Source organism: Elgaria multicarinata, chromosome 17, assembly GCF_023053635.1.
Source record: "Elgaria multicarinata webbii isolate HBS135686 ecotype San Diego chromosome 17, rElgMul1.1.pri, whole genome shotgun sequence".
Taxonomy (NCBI): Eukaryota; Metazoa; Chordata; class Lepidosauria; order Squamata; family Anguidae; genus Elgaria; species Elgaria multicarinata.
In genome coordinates, this window is record NC_086187.1 from 19,303,665 (window position 1) to 19,318,401 (window position 14,737).

General features: G+C 40.8%; 1 protein-coding gene across 1 annotated transcript; it reads left to right on the forward strand.

Annotated features, from left to right (window-relative positions):
- The first annotated feature begins 378 nt into the window (after positions 1–378).
- Positions 379–14,300, forward strand: LOC134410010 (transmembrane protein 180-like). Its single transcript, XM_063143045.1, has 7 exons — positions 379–411; positions 3,254–3,431; positions 4,147–4,881; positions 7,449–7,603; positions 8,144–8,227; positions 9,443–9,586; positions 12,864–14,300. The coding sequence occupies exons 2-7, from the start codon at positions 3,279–3,281 to the stop codon at positions 12,991–12,993; spliced, it is 1,401 nt and encodes a 466-aa protein (XP_062999115.1). The 5' UTR covers positions 379–411; positions 3,254–3,278; the 3' UTR covers positions 12,994–14,300.
- Positions 14,301–14,737: the final 437 nt, after the last annotated feature.

Genomic DNA, 14,737 nt, shown 5'->3' on the forward strand with positions numbered 1-14,737 from the left:
CCGCTGCGCTTTCTTCCCTCCCTCCCGCACACTCCCCGGCAAAGCGAGCCGGGGCGCTCCGCTCGCCGCTTTAAAGCCGCTTCCGAAGTTTCCCGAGCGCTTCCGGACCCGGCCGAGCACCCCTCCCAAACGTCCCCGCGAAGGAGGAGGAGGAGGAGGACGCCAAGGAGACGGAGGCGAGATTGTAGCAGCAACGTGGCAAGACGCTGGGGCGGTAGCGATTCAAAACGGCGAGATGGCGAGCGCTCACGCCGGCAGGAGCCAATGGCACGGCGGGTGTCCGCGCCTCCTCCGGCCAATCGCGCGCCGGCCGCTCGGGGCTCGGCCAATGGGGTAAAGACGGAGGGGCGGGCCTGGCAAGCGAAGGCCCGCCCTCCGAGTTTTTCTACGCAGCCCGAGACGGAAGGGCCGGTTAGTGCTGGAGAGCTGAGGGGGGCAGCGGGAGGGGAGACCCCGGGGGGGGGGGAGAGGGCGCGCGACGCGCCAGTTGAGGCCGTTGCTAGAGGTCGTGAGGCGCTGGTTGCTAAGGCGGGTAGATGGCGTTAGGGCGGGAAAGGCGGAGCGCGGGGAGGGCTTGGTGGGCGCTGAGGCGGCGGCGGTCCTCTCCGTCCCTTACTCGGGAGTAAGTTCCATTGCGGAGGCTTACGCCTGAGTAAACACGTGTTTGTAAACGGGTTGGAGAAAGAAGGAAATAGACGCGTTTAGTCGCCCTTCCGGATGGGGCTCTCTCACTACCTTAAGGAGTAATTAAATACCACAGTAACCGAGTACTTGTATTGTAGTATGGCATTCCTGAAACACATGACAACTATGGGAACGGGCCTGTCTAACAGCAAAAACAACCACCGCAAAACGTCCTGGGGTGCCCGGTTTTGTGGCCATTCTCTGATTCGTTAGAGGTGCTGTGGACAGTGTCCACAAAAGCTTGAGCCAAAATAAGTTTGAGGTACCACAAGACTCTGGGTTGTTTTTTCTGCAACAGGTTGACACAGGGCTAACCCTCTGGAACCGGGTTCAACAATGCAGCCCTGTATATGTTTAGTAGGAACCCTGGCTGTATATCTTTACTGGGAAGCCTGGGACTTACTCCCAAGTAAATGAGTACAGGATTCAGAGGGGTAGCTGTGTTAGTCTGTTGCAACACAAACAACAAAGAGTCTTGTGGCACCTTAAAAGAGGAACAAATTTATGTAACCTTTCATGGATAGTTGGATGAAGTGTTAACCTCAAGTTAATATATCTTTATCCACATTGGGGGTGGGCGGGATACATACTGAATTGACCTGGTTGGCATGTAATGACAAGCCAGAGTATGGGCTTGATTATGCATTAAATGGTGGGTTGTTGTTACATGTGGATGTGTGCTATGGTTTAATGATTATGATTAATGATTATGGTTTAATGAATACAATAATAATTGTAAGCCTATGCGGCAGGGTCTTGCTATTTACTGTGTAATCTGTACAGCACCATGTACATTGATGGTGCTATATAAATAAATAATAATAATATTAATAATAATGATGGGTTGTTAACTACAAAACAACGCAGAGGTTGCACAGATTGTATACCACATATTCCACCTGATCATGGTTCCTGCCAAGAGTAATGAGGGAGCCGTAAGGGCAGTACAGTTGTTGCAGTGGAAATAATTGTGCTTAGGGAGTATATAGGATCCACTAATGCCAAAGGGTTCAATTACACGTCTCGTATTTGCTTGTGTGCATTGGATCTTTGACAAAATGTTGGGCGCTATTGTAGCAAGCTGAGACAAGGATAAATAGGTGAGAAAATGTTGCCCTCTTGTGGATCATGCAGAGACACTGATTCAAGAAGGCATCATGCATTTAGTGGGTATTAACTGGCAAGATTTTGTTTGAGTTGAAAATGAAGCATTTAGATTTGTAAGTTGCGAAATATTCAAATTGCCATGCACCAACAGCCAAAGAAATAGAAACTTATGATCAAAAACACACCTTGCATATATTCCACTAACTTAACTTTTCCCTATATCTTCCATCTGCTAACTTCCAGTGCATAAGTCACAATCCAACATAGTGATGCTTACTTATATGCACACTTCACTACAAAATTCCTAAATGGCAGCTCTTATTCTTTACAAAATTGTGGTTAGTTTATTTCAGAAATATGAATCACTCTCAGTGGATTCTCGCTTCATAATACATGAAGAGCTCTGGCTATTGGGCGGTATAGAAATGTAATAAATAATATGTTGTTATAAACAAAATCTTTTCTTCATGCACACTTGAAATTCACAAAAAAGTCAAAAACAGTATCTTTCATATATCAGTTCATTATCAACACATGTCCAATAATGCATTGCATATTATGTTTCAGTGTTATGTTTTATGCGTGTCTCTTCACATTCCATCAAATGTTATACAGAGGCACAATAAATACCACAAAATTACTACATCAGTCTAATTAATATGTATATACTGTTGTGCTTCATTTGTAGCTTTCTAAATTAGTGGTTGTATATAGTTTAGTGGTTGTATATAGTATTTTAAAAATTGTGAGAAAGTTAGTGTTTTACATGCTTTGCTGCAGCCTTAAAGGGCAAAATTCCTGATGTGTTTCTTTTGTTAATGCAAATATGGCTAGAATCCTTAGCAACTTAATATATTTGTAAGCAATATGTATGTACCTTTTCTCATTTGAAACAAATCCCAAAGCAGTCTTTGCCTCCCGCTCTGCAATTTGGCTAGACGGGCGTTTTTGTCCATGTAGCTGAGGCATTACGGAAGGGGGACTGAGGCTTGGGAGGCCTAGGGATATGCCATAAGCTGACCCTCCCCACCCACCGGCATGACCCCTTTCCCTTTCCTCCAAGGTTGCCTTTGGGACCTCGGAGGGGCATCTGACACAGTTCTCTCCATCCTTGCTGCGAGGGGGACAGGGTGGGGAATACGGATGCCCGGATCCCACCTCGGAGCGCTGTCTTCAACCTTGGATCCAGGAATCCGAACTATCCTATGCACACACACCCTCACTATCTCGGGGCCATAGGATTCTCTCTGAAACATGTAACTAGAGACATAGAGCACACTAAACTCAGTAGGATTTATTTCCAAGTAAACAATCATAGGACTGTAGTACTCTACACATTATTACTGTTGAAAGTGGGATTTACTTCTGCATAAGACTGAATTACATATATTTCAGTGCTCAACTTCTTAGGAATTACCAAGTGTAACTACTTTATTAGTGTGTTAATTTTTTTCTCTCCTAGGAAAAAGGAAAACTATCACGAAAAAATGAAGATTTTTTCAAAAATTCATCCTAATGCCCTGGCATACTCCATGACCACATTAGGTGCTGGAATGATGAATAGTATCTTCAGTTTCTATTACGTTAAGCTCTTTTTAAACAGGTACAAGATCTCAGAAGCCGCATTCCATCAAGCACAGGTACAGTAAATGTCAACCATTGTTGTTAAAGCTCCATCCGACAAGCATTTTACTGCATGCTTGTTACTGGGTACTCACAGAGTTTGCTCAGGTCCCTCACATGACGTCGTCTGCCTCCTGCGTGCCTTCTGGCCTTCCTTGCGCGACAAAAAAAAACCTCATTAAGTCCGATGTTTTTTAAACTCGGAATTGCTGCTCTCTCCTGCTGTGTGCAGGAGAAGCAGCACCATTAAAACAGCGGACTCAATGGGCCTCGCGCTCATTGTGTACTTCCTCTTTTGAAAAGAGGAAGTAACAGGAACGAAAACACAGGTGGAGAAGCGAAGGTAGGGAACATGTTAACCCCCAGTGTGATGGAGTTTTTAGTAACAGATACTATTGGGGTCAAATAATAGGTGACAATTACCAACACGACCTGTTCTCAGTACCTAATCAGCCTTTAAAACTTACTGTATTTATTATTATTTATTGGCAATATTTATATACCTCTTCTCATTTGAAACGAATCCCAAAGCAGTTTACAAAGGAATAAAGGCAAACAAAAAGCATATATATATACATAGAGTAGTGTCCTGGGGTTGTTACAAAGCGAGATCATGGCTGGGGGAAAGTCAAGTGAAGAGATATGTTTTCAATAAAAGCCTAGGGCACAATTGTATCAGAGGCATTTAAAGTGGGCTAAAAGTTTTAAAATATGTTGTTGTTGTTTACCCAGATTATTTTTATGATATGGAATGCCATTAATGATCCTCTCTTCGGGTACATTCAAGACAACTCCAGAGTACCTTGCTGCTCCAAACGTCAATTTTCCATTTTATATGGAGCACCGTTGTATGCTTTGGCCTTTCTGCTTCCTTGGTTTCCTTGGAAACAATATGAAGAAGGTGACTGGCTTAGCGGCCTTCATCTTATCATTGCTTTGTGTGCTTTTGATGGCCTGCTTACGTTTGTCTTGCTAGCACAGTGCGCGCTCTTTGCTGAAATTTCAAATAGACATGAAAGTAGGCTCCAGCTTATTAAATATAATCAAGTGGCAACCTTAGTTGGATCTACCAGCATCCTTTTCTGTGGCTTAATTTCGGATAACATGGAGAAATTCACCTATTTTCAAGTCTTTACGGTTGTGGTAGGAATAGTAGCAACTGCTTGTATGTGTTACACTGGAATGTACAGCACTACTCAGTATGAAGAAAAAGAAACTCTCATGGAGGGATTTGCTGCAGAAAGTGCCGAGAGCTCTCTCTCCTGGTCTTCCGTGATTCTGTTGACCAAACAGATCTTGACTCAGAGGAATTTTTTGCTTTTTGTGATGATGAACTTCTTTCAAGTCTTCCACTTGGCGTTTTGCAGCAATTTCATGATGATCTTTGCAGATAACCTCATCCCTAAGGACATTCTTTCCTCCTCTATCAGAAGTATCATGTACGGCGCAGGTTTTATTTGTCCTCAGGTAGGCAGAAAACCACTTCTTTTCTCTTAAAAGGAAAATGTGCTGATTCTATGCAAATTTAAAGTGATTTGCTTACACTGCTTGCCAAGAATGATTATGCATTATCTTGCAGAAAACCTTTATCATATTTCAGAGCAAATCTTTGGCAGTACTAATTCGTGCCAATGTAATTTAACTTCTCCACATCCGGTTTTATGAAAGCAGAAGATTGCTTCCACTTGCCCACAAACACAAATAACTCCAATACAATATATACCTACCAAGAAATGTTTCTAATAATGTTAGACTTTATATTGCTTTGAATGAGGTGAAGGTCAGGATGTAGTGAATAAAAGTAAAAAAAAAAATCTGTTAAGGTTCCCACCCGCCTTTCATTAATTGACCCAAAGCTTTTCGGTACTTCTATGTAAAGTTGATACAAAACTGGAAGAAACTGCATTAGATGGACAATTCTTAAGAAGAAGTTTCTAGAGATCACATATTCTAGAGATCTGAATGGCAGGTAAGTCAGTTCCATTGCATTCAGAGCAATTGTTGTCAATTGCAAAACTGGCTTCTCTAGGGCTGGGAGATTTAGTGATGAATTGGATGTTAGAGAGCAATCCTATGCCCCCTATACAGCAACTCGGGAACAGAGGATATTTTGGTTTCCTGGCTCCAGGTTCAGAGCCAGGAAATCCTACTCCCTGCTCTTTCGCAGCCGCCATGGAGAGAACCACACTGGCTGCTCTTATGAGCTCGCTGTAGTGTTTGGTAGATCAACTTGAATCTCAGAGAAGTCAGCTGGAGTTACATTGTTTTCATTCCTAGTGTTTCATCTTAACTGAATGTTTAGCTAGTGCATAACGGACATTCAGCCAAATCCTAAGCATGTGTATTTAAAAGTAAAACCAAGCGAGCTCACAGGAGCTGAAGAGGGGCGGGGAGGAGAGAGGAGCCTTGGGATGTGGGAATGTGAGATATTCCCTAGCCATCCCCAGCCTCCTTCCCTCTCCCTTCCTGAAGCCTCCGCTAGATGGGCGAAATTGCCTGTCTAGCTAAAATGCAGACCAGGAGACGCACAAAGCACCTCCCACTCTGCATTGGATATACGTCTCCGAGTTCAGAGGCTTTTGTTTATCCAGCACCCTTAATTAATACCTGTATATTAAGCCTTTTACATCAGTTGCTGCATGTAAACCAACACAGAAAGCTGCTATATTTACATGAGTCATCTATTTTAAACATGTGCACTCTGTAGCATTGAATATAACAGCTCATGACAAGATACGCCAGACTCTAAAGCAGTTGTGTGTAGCCGTTGGTTAGACACAGGTGTGGCAGGAATGGGAGTTAGTGCTATGTGTGTGTGAAATTCTGTGTGCAAGAAATATTTATCTTATTTTTATTTTATTTATTTAAGAATTTTTATGCCGTCATTCAGCCAAAAAAGGCTCTCACGGCGGCTTACAAAAGTATTTCTTGACATTTTGACAATCTTTCACGTTTTGAAATGATGATGGATTTCTGTTATATCCTGTGGTTCACCAAAAAATATAGATGCAATAGACAGGGTGTACCGACAGCCTCAGCTGTCAGCATTGTGAGCTATGATGTGCCGATGACATTTTATGACACGCATTTTAATACATTTTTGATGATACCATATATTCATATTTTAGGTATGACAAGAATAGCTTTGCTATCTGCAAAGGTCCCTTGATATGGCAAGAATAAATTGTGCATGGAAACATCATAGTTCCAAACTAAATAGCAATATTTTTGTTTAGGCCAGTAATTAAAGCATAAATGGGAAGAAACATTGAACAATATTTTAAATAGGATATTGGACCAAAAAAACCACTGACTTCTCTTGTAGCCTACTCAAGCCATAGTGTTTGGTGGAACAACTTGAATCCCAGAGAAGTCAGCTGGAGTTGTATTGCTTCCATTCCTAGTATTTTATCTTAACTGGATGTTTAGTTAGCGCATAACAGACATGCAGCCAAACCTTAAGCATGGTGAACCGCCCAGAGAGCTCTGGCTATTGGGCGGTATAAAAATGTAATAAATAAATAAATTATTTAGAACTAAAGCCTATCAAGCTCATTGGGTTACTGCCCAGAATTTTGGTCTTACATATGTCCTATATTGTTTCTTTTGCTATTTTTGAAAATATGTTTATTGTGACATTGCTTTTTGTTTGTTAATGTTATGTGTGTGTGTTTTATGATCATTTTCTCCAACTTAGAGGGCCCACTGGGTCAGAAAGGCAAGTTAAAAATATTTTTATATGCAAATGTTTCTGTAGGAAAGGTTGGGTGGAGAAGAAATAAGGCTACCTTTGTAAAACACCAGCTTGAAGCCATTGTCATCATTTAGAGTATTATACTGGATAAATCAATAAGCTGTTCTACTAGTACAATTCCTATGTTATTAAGTTGCAGAAAGGTGCTTGCAAGTGACATTTCGATGTGTGTGTGTTTTAATTATTAAAGCCCAGACCATGTCACACTACAAATATTTACAGTCTTTTTGGTAGGGCTGCAGCATTGTATATAGCATAATAACTTTCTTTTCTATTTCAGTGCCTTGTGCTCATCAGTCATGCTTTGTTGAGGAAAGTTGGTTACTATAAGGTTGTCTTATTTTCCTTCTATTTGGAAGGAATAGCTGCAGCTATCATGTTCGTTCTAGGCCCAGAACACTACTACCTCCTGGCTATTTATCTCACAGCAAACATGTAAGTAAATATGTATCTTCCATTTTTGGAATGAAGATATTTAAGCCAAGATTCAAAGCTATATTTTTTTATTGCCCAGAGGTTTCAGGCTGCAGGTTTGCATTGGAGGCTGAGCAAGATGCCTTCAGTGGGCTCTCCTGCCTTAAAGCAAGGATGCAAAAAAAATATGTGGGCTGCGGTCAGCCCTCCAGGAACCCCATCCTCCACTGCTGAAAAAACATGGCAGCAGACTGACAGCACAGTGCACCGGCGGGTTTACTACTTTACTACTAGCGGTGGTAAAGCAGTGGTCAGGTCAGGGTGGCTGAGCTACCTTGAAGCAGCCTGGATCACTATTTTACTGTTGCCAATAGTGGCAGTAAAGCAGTGGTTGAGTTGGGATCTCTGCCCAAATAGCTGTTTTACTGTACTACTTGTGGGTGAGCCCTGGTTAATTCAGTAGGGCTTACTTTTGAGTTGACATGCCCAAGATTGCACTGTTAGTATATACTTGTTATTTGTCTAGGGTAATAAATATCTAAGTATTCTTTATTTCTTTAGGGTAATTGTTCAAGCTTCCTTCAGTCTATTTAATTTGCCTTTGGCTGATATTATTGATGCAGATTTAAAGAAACATAAACGGAAGTGAGTATTTTTTTTTGTATACTGCCTACCCAATAATGTTGACTTATTTTTCGCTTATGTTTGATAAGTCCATTTTACTATTGGTAAAATCCAATAAATTATATATGGATGAAGCCCTATAGAAACTATGATAATCTTTGCTTCTCATTTTATGAGGTTAGGACCAACCACATCATATTTCTTAAAGCAAAATAGGTAATTGTAGGGAGCTAATTTTCTGCAAGAAGATACTATTTCCCTGTCATTGTGTATATAGATTCTAACACTGAAACATGAAACAAAGGGTCATTCAGATAATTCTTCAAACTGCTTTGTAGTATCAGGACCATGACATAGACTCACACGCTCAATCCTCAATCCTCCCTTTTCATATGCCAATTCCCTCTACTGTTTCTGGGTTTCCTCTAATTATAGTTTAGATTGGGAAAACTGTGACTAGCACTAACCTCCAAACCATGATTTGCAAACTCACTACAGATCATGGTTTGGAGATTAGCATGTACGATTCGGACATCATAGCAAACTGTGGTTAGAGGACACCCAGAAATGAAGACGGGTACGAAGCAGGGTGAGGAAGGAGACAGGGAGTCCATGGCACATTCTATAGTCAAATTGGTAATGAAAGTTAGTTGATCAAATCACCAAAATATAACTGGCTGTTTAATGCATTGTTTTCATTCTGATTGAGAGTTGAACCACTGTTTCTAAACATAGTAAGTTGCACATGCCAGCATGCATGTTGGTTAGTTTACTTACTACAGTGGTGGGCAGACGTGAGGCTTCTTGGATCTACTTTTTTCTTTACTAGAAGCCTGAGATTCACCAGCTGGAGCCTGATGCAAAATATATGCACTTAAAAGAAATTCTGAATTCAATAATTTGTATGGGTAACAGTACTGAACATCACTCACATCAGTCCTTCCACATAAAAATCTGCTACTGGTCATCCCAACCTTTCTATATTTCAGCATAATGTAAGGCATAAGGAAGTAATTTAGTTGTTGTTGTTTTTAAATAATTGGGAGTCAGAAATCATTGATCTACTGCAAATTACTCAGAGAGCTACCAATAGATCAGTATTTACCCTTTGCTTACCCGACACTACATGTATGTATCCGTTTTTCTGCAGAACCACTTGATTTACAGTTTAAAACCATAGCTTGCAACATATTTATATTAATATACCATGTCACAGATCTCTTCTTAACTTTTCAGATCACCACTTTCCTCCATGGTTTTTGGAACAAATGCCCTATTTACAAAGCCAGCCCAGTCTTTAGCCCCTATGCTTGTGGTTACAATACTCAATCAATTTGGTTATGCAAATCTGAATGGCAATGTTGCTCAGCCAGATCCAAGGTAAGTGACAGATTGTTATTTAAGACGTTATTGTTCCTATACCTTATATATAAGGGATTTGTTTTAAGTATATAGCAGGTTTTGCAATTGCTTCTAAACCTAGAGTGACCCTATGAAAAGGAGGGCAGGGCTCCTGTATCTTTAACAGTTGCATAGAAAGGGGAATTTCAACAGGTGTCATTTGTATATATGGAGAACCTGATGAAATTTCCTCTTCATCACAACAATTAAAGCTGCAGGTGCCCTGCCCTCTTTTAAATCTGGTCACTCTAATATAGAAGATGAAGTGTCCAGCAACTCCGTGAGTAGGATTACACTGGATCAGTTTCAGTTGGTGAGTACTGATGATGTGGACAAGCTGCTTGGACGAGTAAGGATCCCTGTCCTTCTTGGCTGGTCGCCCAGGGAGGAGATGCAGTTAGACTACAACATATTATTAATGCATCTCTCAGGGAGGGGAGTTTTCTACCATGTTTAAAAGAAGCACTGGTACGTCCGCTTCTAAAAAAGCCCTCCCTGGACCTTAATAATTACAGACCGGTATCAAATCTTCCATTTTTGGGCAAGGTGATTGAGAGGGCACTTGCCTTCCAACTCCAAGCAGTCTTGGATGATACAGATTTTCTAGACCCATTTCAAACCGGCTTTAGGGCGGGATACGGAGTTGAGACAGCTATGGTCGCCTTAGTGGACAATCTCCGCATGAGTATTGACAGGGGGAGTGTGTCCCTGCTGGTACTTTTGGACCTTTCAGCGGCTTTCGATACCATCGGCCATGGCATCCTTCTGGAACGCTTGAGGGGTTTGGGAATCGGGGGCACTGTGCTCCGGTGGTTGCGGTCCTACCTCTCAGGTAGAATCCGGATGGTGATGCTTGGCGATAGTTGCTCCTCAAAAAAGGAGCTGTTGTATGGCGTACCACAAGGTGCCATCCTATCCCCAATGCTGTTTAACATCTACATGAAACTGTTGGGAGAGATCATCCGGAGGCATGGGGCGGGGTGCAATCAGTATGCTGATGACACCCAAATATATTTCTCTATGCCTTCAATAACAGCATCAGCTAAGGATAGTGTGTCTCCTCTGAATGAATGCTTGGAGGTGTTAATGAGCTGGATGAGGAAAAACAAACTGAAGCTGAATCCAGACAAAACAGAGGTGCTTGCAGTCAAGGGCTCTGACTTAGGTTTGGAGGTGTGTCAACCAGTTCTGGATGGGGTTACACTCCCCCTGAAAGACTGTGTTTGCAGTTTGAGGGTGCTCCTGGATCCATCACTCCAAATGACAGCCCAGATAGTAGGCCAGGATAGTAGGCCAGGAGTGCCTACTATCAGCTTCAGCTGATACGCCAGCTGTGCCCCTTCTTAGAGTCAGAAGACCTAAAGACAGTAGTGCACGCGCTAGTAACCTCAAGGCTTAACTTCTGCAATGCGCTCTATATAGGGCTACCATTGTACCTAGTTCGGAAACTTCAACTAGTTCAAAATATGGCAGCCAGGTTGGTCACCAGTACATCTAGGGGTGAGCATATTACCCCAACATTAAAATCACTCCACTGGCTGCCAATTAGTTTCCGGGCAAAGTACAAAGTATTGGTCATTACCTTTAAAGCCCTAAATGGTTTGGTTCCAGGTTACCTGCGGGATCGCCTTCTCCCATACAATTTCTTCTGCACACTCAGGTCCTCTGGGGTGAACTTACTTCAGTCAGCTAAAACTAGGCTGACATCAGTTTCCCAGAGGACCATTTCTTCTCTCGCCCCCAGATTGTGGAATGGCTTTCCGGAGGAGATTTGTAAAATTAACTCTGTGATTTTAAGGCAGCTTTAAAGACTAGCCTTTTCCGGCAGGCCTATCCAGATCAATGTAAAATCAAGAATTTTTAAGATGTATTGATTCTGTACTAATGTTGTTCCCCGCCTCGATTCAAAGGGAGAGGCGGGTAAGAAATATTATTATTATTATTATTATTATTATTATTATTATTATTATTATTATTATTATTATTATTATATGCAAATGACACCTGCTGAAATTCCCTTTTCTATGCAACTGTTAAAGATACAGGAGCCCTGTCCTTTTCATATGGTCACCCTACTAAACCATTAAGTGTTTAGTACATGACTTACATGACTGGTTCATGTAAGGCTAATTACCTTCCCCATGGAATCAGAACAGCCTGTCCTTGAAAACATCACATGAAATGTGAATTGAACTGTGCACAAACAGGGTCATAATCAGTAGTATCCAATGTTAGTCCTATGTAGGGTAGATCCCTTGAAATTAGGTAGGTATGACTAACTGATGTCTCATTCATTTCAGTGGGTCTACTCTATGTAGAACTAACATTGGATATTATCCAATGATTCCCGTGGTGACAACAACTGAAAAATAGTTCTGTGTCTGATTCCTAGATTTTCCACATACTTTTTTGCATGAGTATAGTGCCAAACAGACCTGATTGATCATGCAGAAAAGGCAATTTCTTGAAACGTAACTTTAACTAGGATCATTTCATCAGCTTCAGTATTGCAGAGATCTTCACCTCCAGAGAACGCTGCATCCTTTGTTAAATTTTATAAAAATGAATGACACACACAATTTCTCAGGACGTGTGTAGACAACTCAGTGTGTACTACAGAATAGCAAAAATGCTTCTATAAAATAGGTTAAACATGGCTGTTTAAATTTTTTTTGTACATTATGCATTCAAATAATCCATGATCTGTTTATAGTACATTGCTATTCGTTTTTCAGATTATTCATGAAAACAAATGGGAGAACACAGCAGCCTGGTTTGCAAGTCACACTGCAATTCCTGGATTGTTTAACTCAGGAATTGCCAGAGATGAACAAAGTGAAGATTGCACTGCCTCCTGTGCACTCATCATTTCTGCTTTCAATTGATAACCCAGCAACAACCCATTCCTGGGTTGTTACATGATGTGCAAACCTAGAAACTATGGATTGCTTATGAGTTAAACAACTCAGAGTTAACCCAACAATTGCCCATGGTTGTTGTTGGATCAACTCTGGATATTTTAACTCATAAACTACTTGGGTTTCTGGGTTTGCATGTTACGAAACAACCCATGAATGGGGTGTTCCTGGCTTATTAATTGAAAGCAGAAACAACAAGCATGCAAAAGGCAGTGTGCTTATTGCTTTGCTCATCTGTGGTAAATAAACAAAATTCTGGTAGCTATGTACTTCAGTAGCTTTTGCTTTGCAATGATTGTTGAAATTGTACATTGTAAAAATTTGGACTTTTCTCCCAGTTTGTTTCTAGGACTCCATGATGCCATGTTCTACATGATCTGCCTAGTTCCTCTTTGCATTGCAGTTATACAGATTCTGACATGGACGCCCTTTTCCATCCAGAATAGTCACCTAACACCTGTACATTGAATTGTAAACGTGTGCTTTCATGGAACCAAATATTTCATTTTGCACAATAGCAGATGGCAACTGTGAATGAGAACACCGGGCTTCTTTTATTCTTTGGACTAGCAGATCAAATGCAATCTGAGCTATTTAATGGTCATCTATCCCTAAATCCTATTATTGAGTGCCTATCATGAAGCAAGTTCAATTACATATCAGGTAATTGGAGAGATATTAGAAATCTCAAATAGATTTGATGAATACACTAAAACGCCTCTACCTCACATTTATATCTAACAGATAATGTCATAATGGTATATTGGAATTCTGTGAACAAAAAATCTGACATGACTATCAGAGGAGGCAAAGTCCTGTAATAAGCTCATGAAAGTACATTTAAACACCTGAAAAATGTGGACTGCTGCTTCTTTTCTGTAAGTTATAGGGGTGGGGGGGAAAGTATTTTCCTTAGATTTCTCTCTCTCTAACTGGTATTTGGACTGCAAAGCTCAGCATGCTTTCCCTAAATAGGATGCCTTATCCCTGCAGGAGAGGAGAAGAGGAGTTGTGACAATTTGGAGCAGACTGGGGAAATTTGTAAGGGCTGTTTAGCAAAGAAATAAGACCTTAACAATATCAAGAAACTAGGGAGAAATGTAATTGGAGGGAGAGGAGATGTGTATATGCTCTGTGGCGAGCACTGCAACTGATGTGTGTTTTTATATCCCACAGACCGTGATCATTACATGGGCAGAGCTGCAGTTTGTCAGTGACAATAGGGAAGGAATGCTGGGTTAGGAGAGGAACTACAGAAGAAGCAGGGTAGTAGGAAACCCAGTAGATCCAGATGGTGGGAAGGCAGGTTATTGCATGAGGTGGAGGGCAGGAACTTCTATGGAACTCTTGATGAAAAGGCTTGATAACGAAAGAAAAGATGTTTGGGCACTTCCAAAACATATTCCCCTATATGTGGAAAAATCAAAATATTTTCATGGTTTCAGTTTGTGGGGCTTTAGAAAAAAACATATTTAATGGGTAGCAGGCTGGCTAGCTTTGGGTTTCCTGGCTGCTCAGTGCCATTCATATATGGATAAGCATACATAAAATCGTACTGAAGCTCTCTGTACTTCCTTTAACAGATCATTTGAGTAGTCTGTCAAGTTTCAGTTATCTTCACTTCAAATAGCTGAATACAGCATTTTGGATTTTTTTCCTGTTAAAGCCTTTCAGTTTTCATCTTTTGAATAGACTTTATGATTAATGAACATCTAATACTACTTGATATGTCTCAAAGTCTGAATTATGCCATAATAAACTGTAACCATCCAGTCCTTTGACTAATAGATTATATATAATGTCACTTATTTCTTATACATGCAGAATTTTATTTTAGAATGTCATATTTTTAGCTCAGTTCTTAATACAACATTAGAAGACAGAAATGACTTCCTAGAAAGACTGTTTAAGTTGAGGTTTAGCTCTTCTTTCCCAGTCAGATGGTACAAGACAAATCTACCTCTGCTTTACCTACACCTCCATACCTTTCAGACTCTTTATATTATCCTGGTGCTTTTACCTGTTAATAATGTTGTTTATGGTGGTTTTTATTCATTTATTAGAACAACAATCCTTCTAAAACTAGATTAATAGAGTACTGATTCTTAAATCCTGGTTTTAATTGATAATGTGCTGTTCTTCAACAGCTTACGTATACCATCCTACAACTGACTTTAGGGCTTTTTTTCCTATCCAAGTATGCATAGGATTA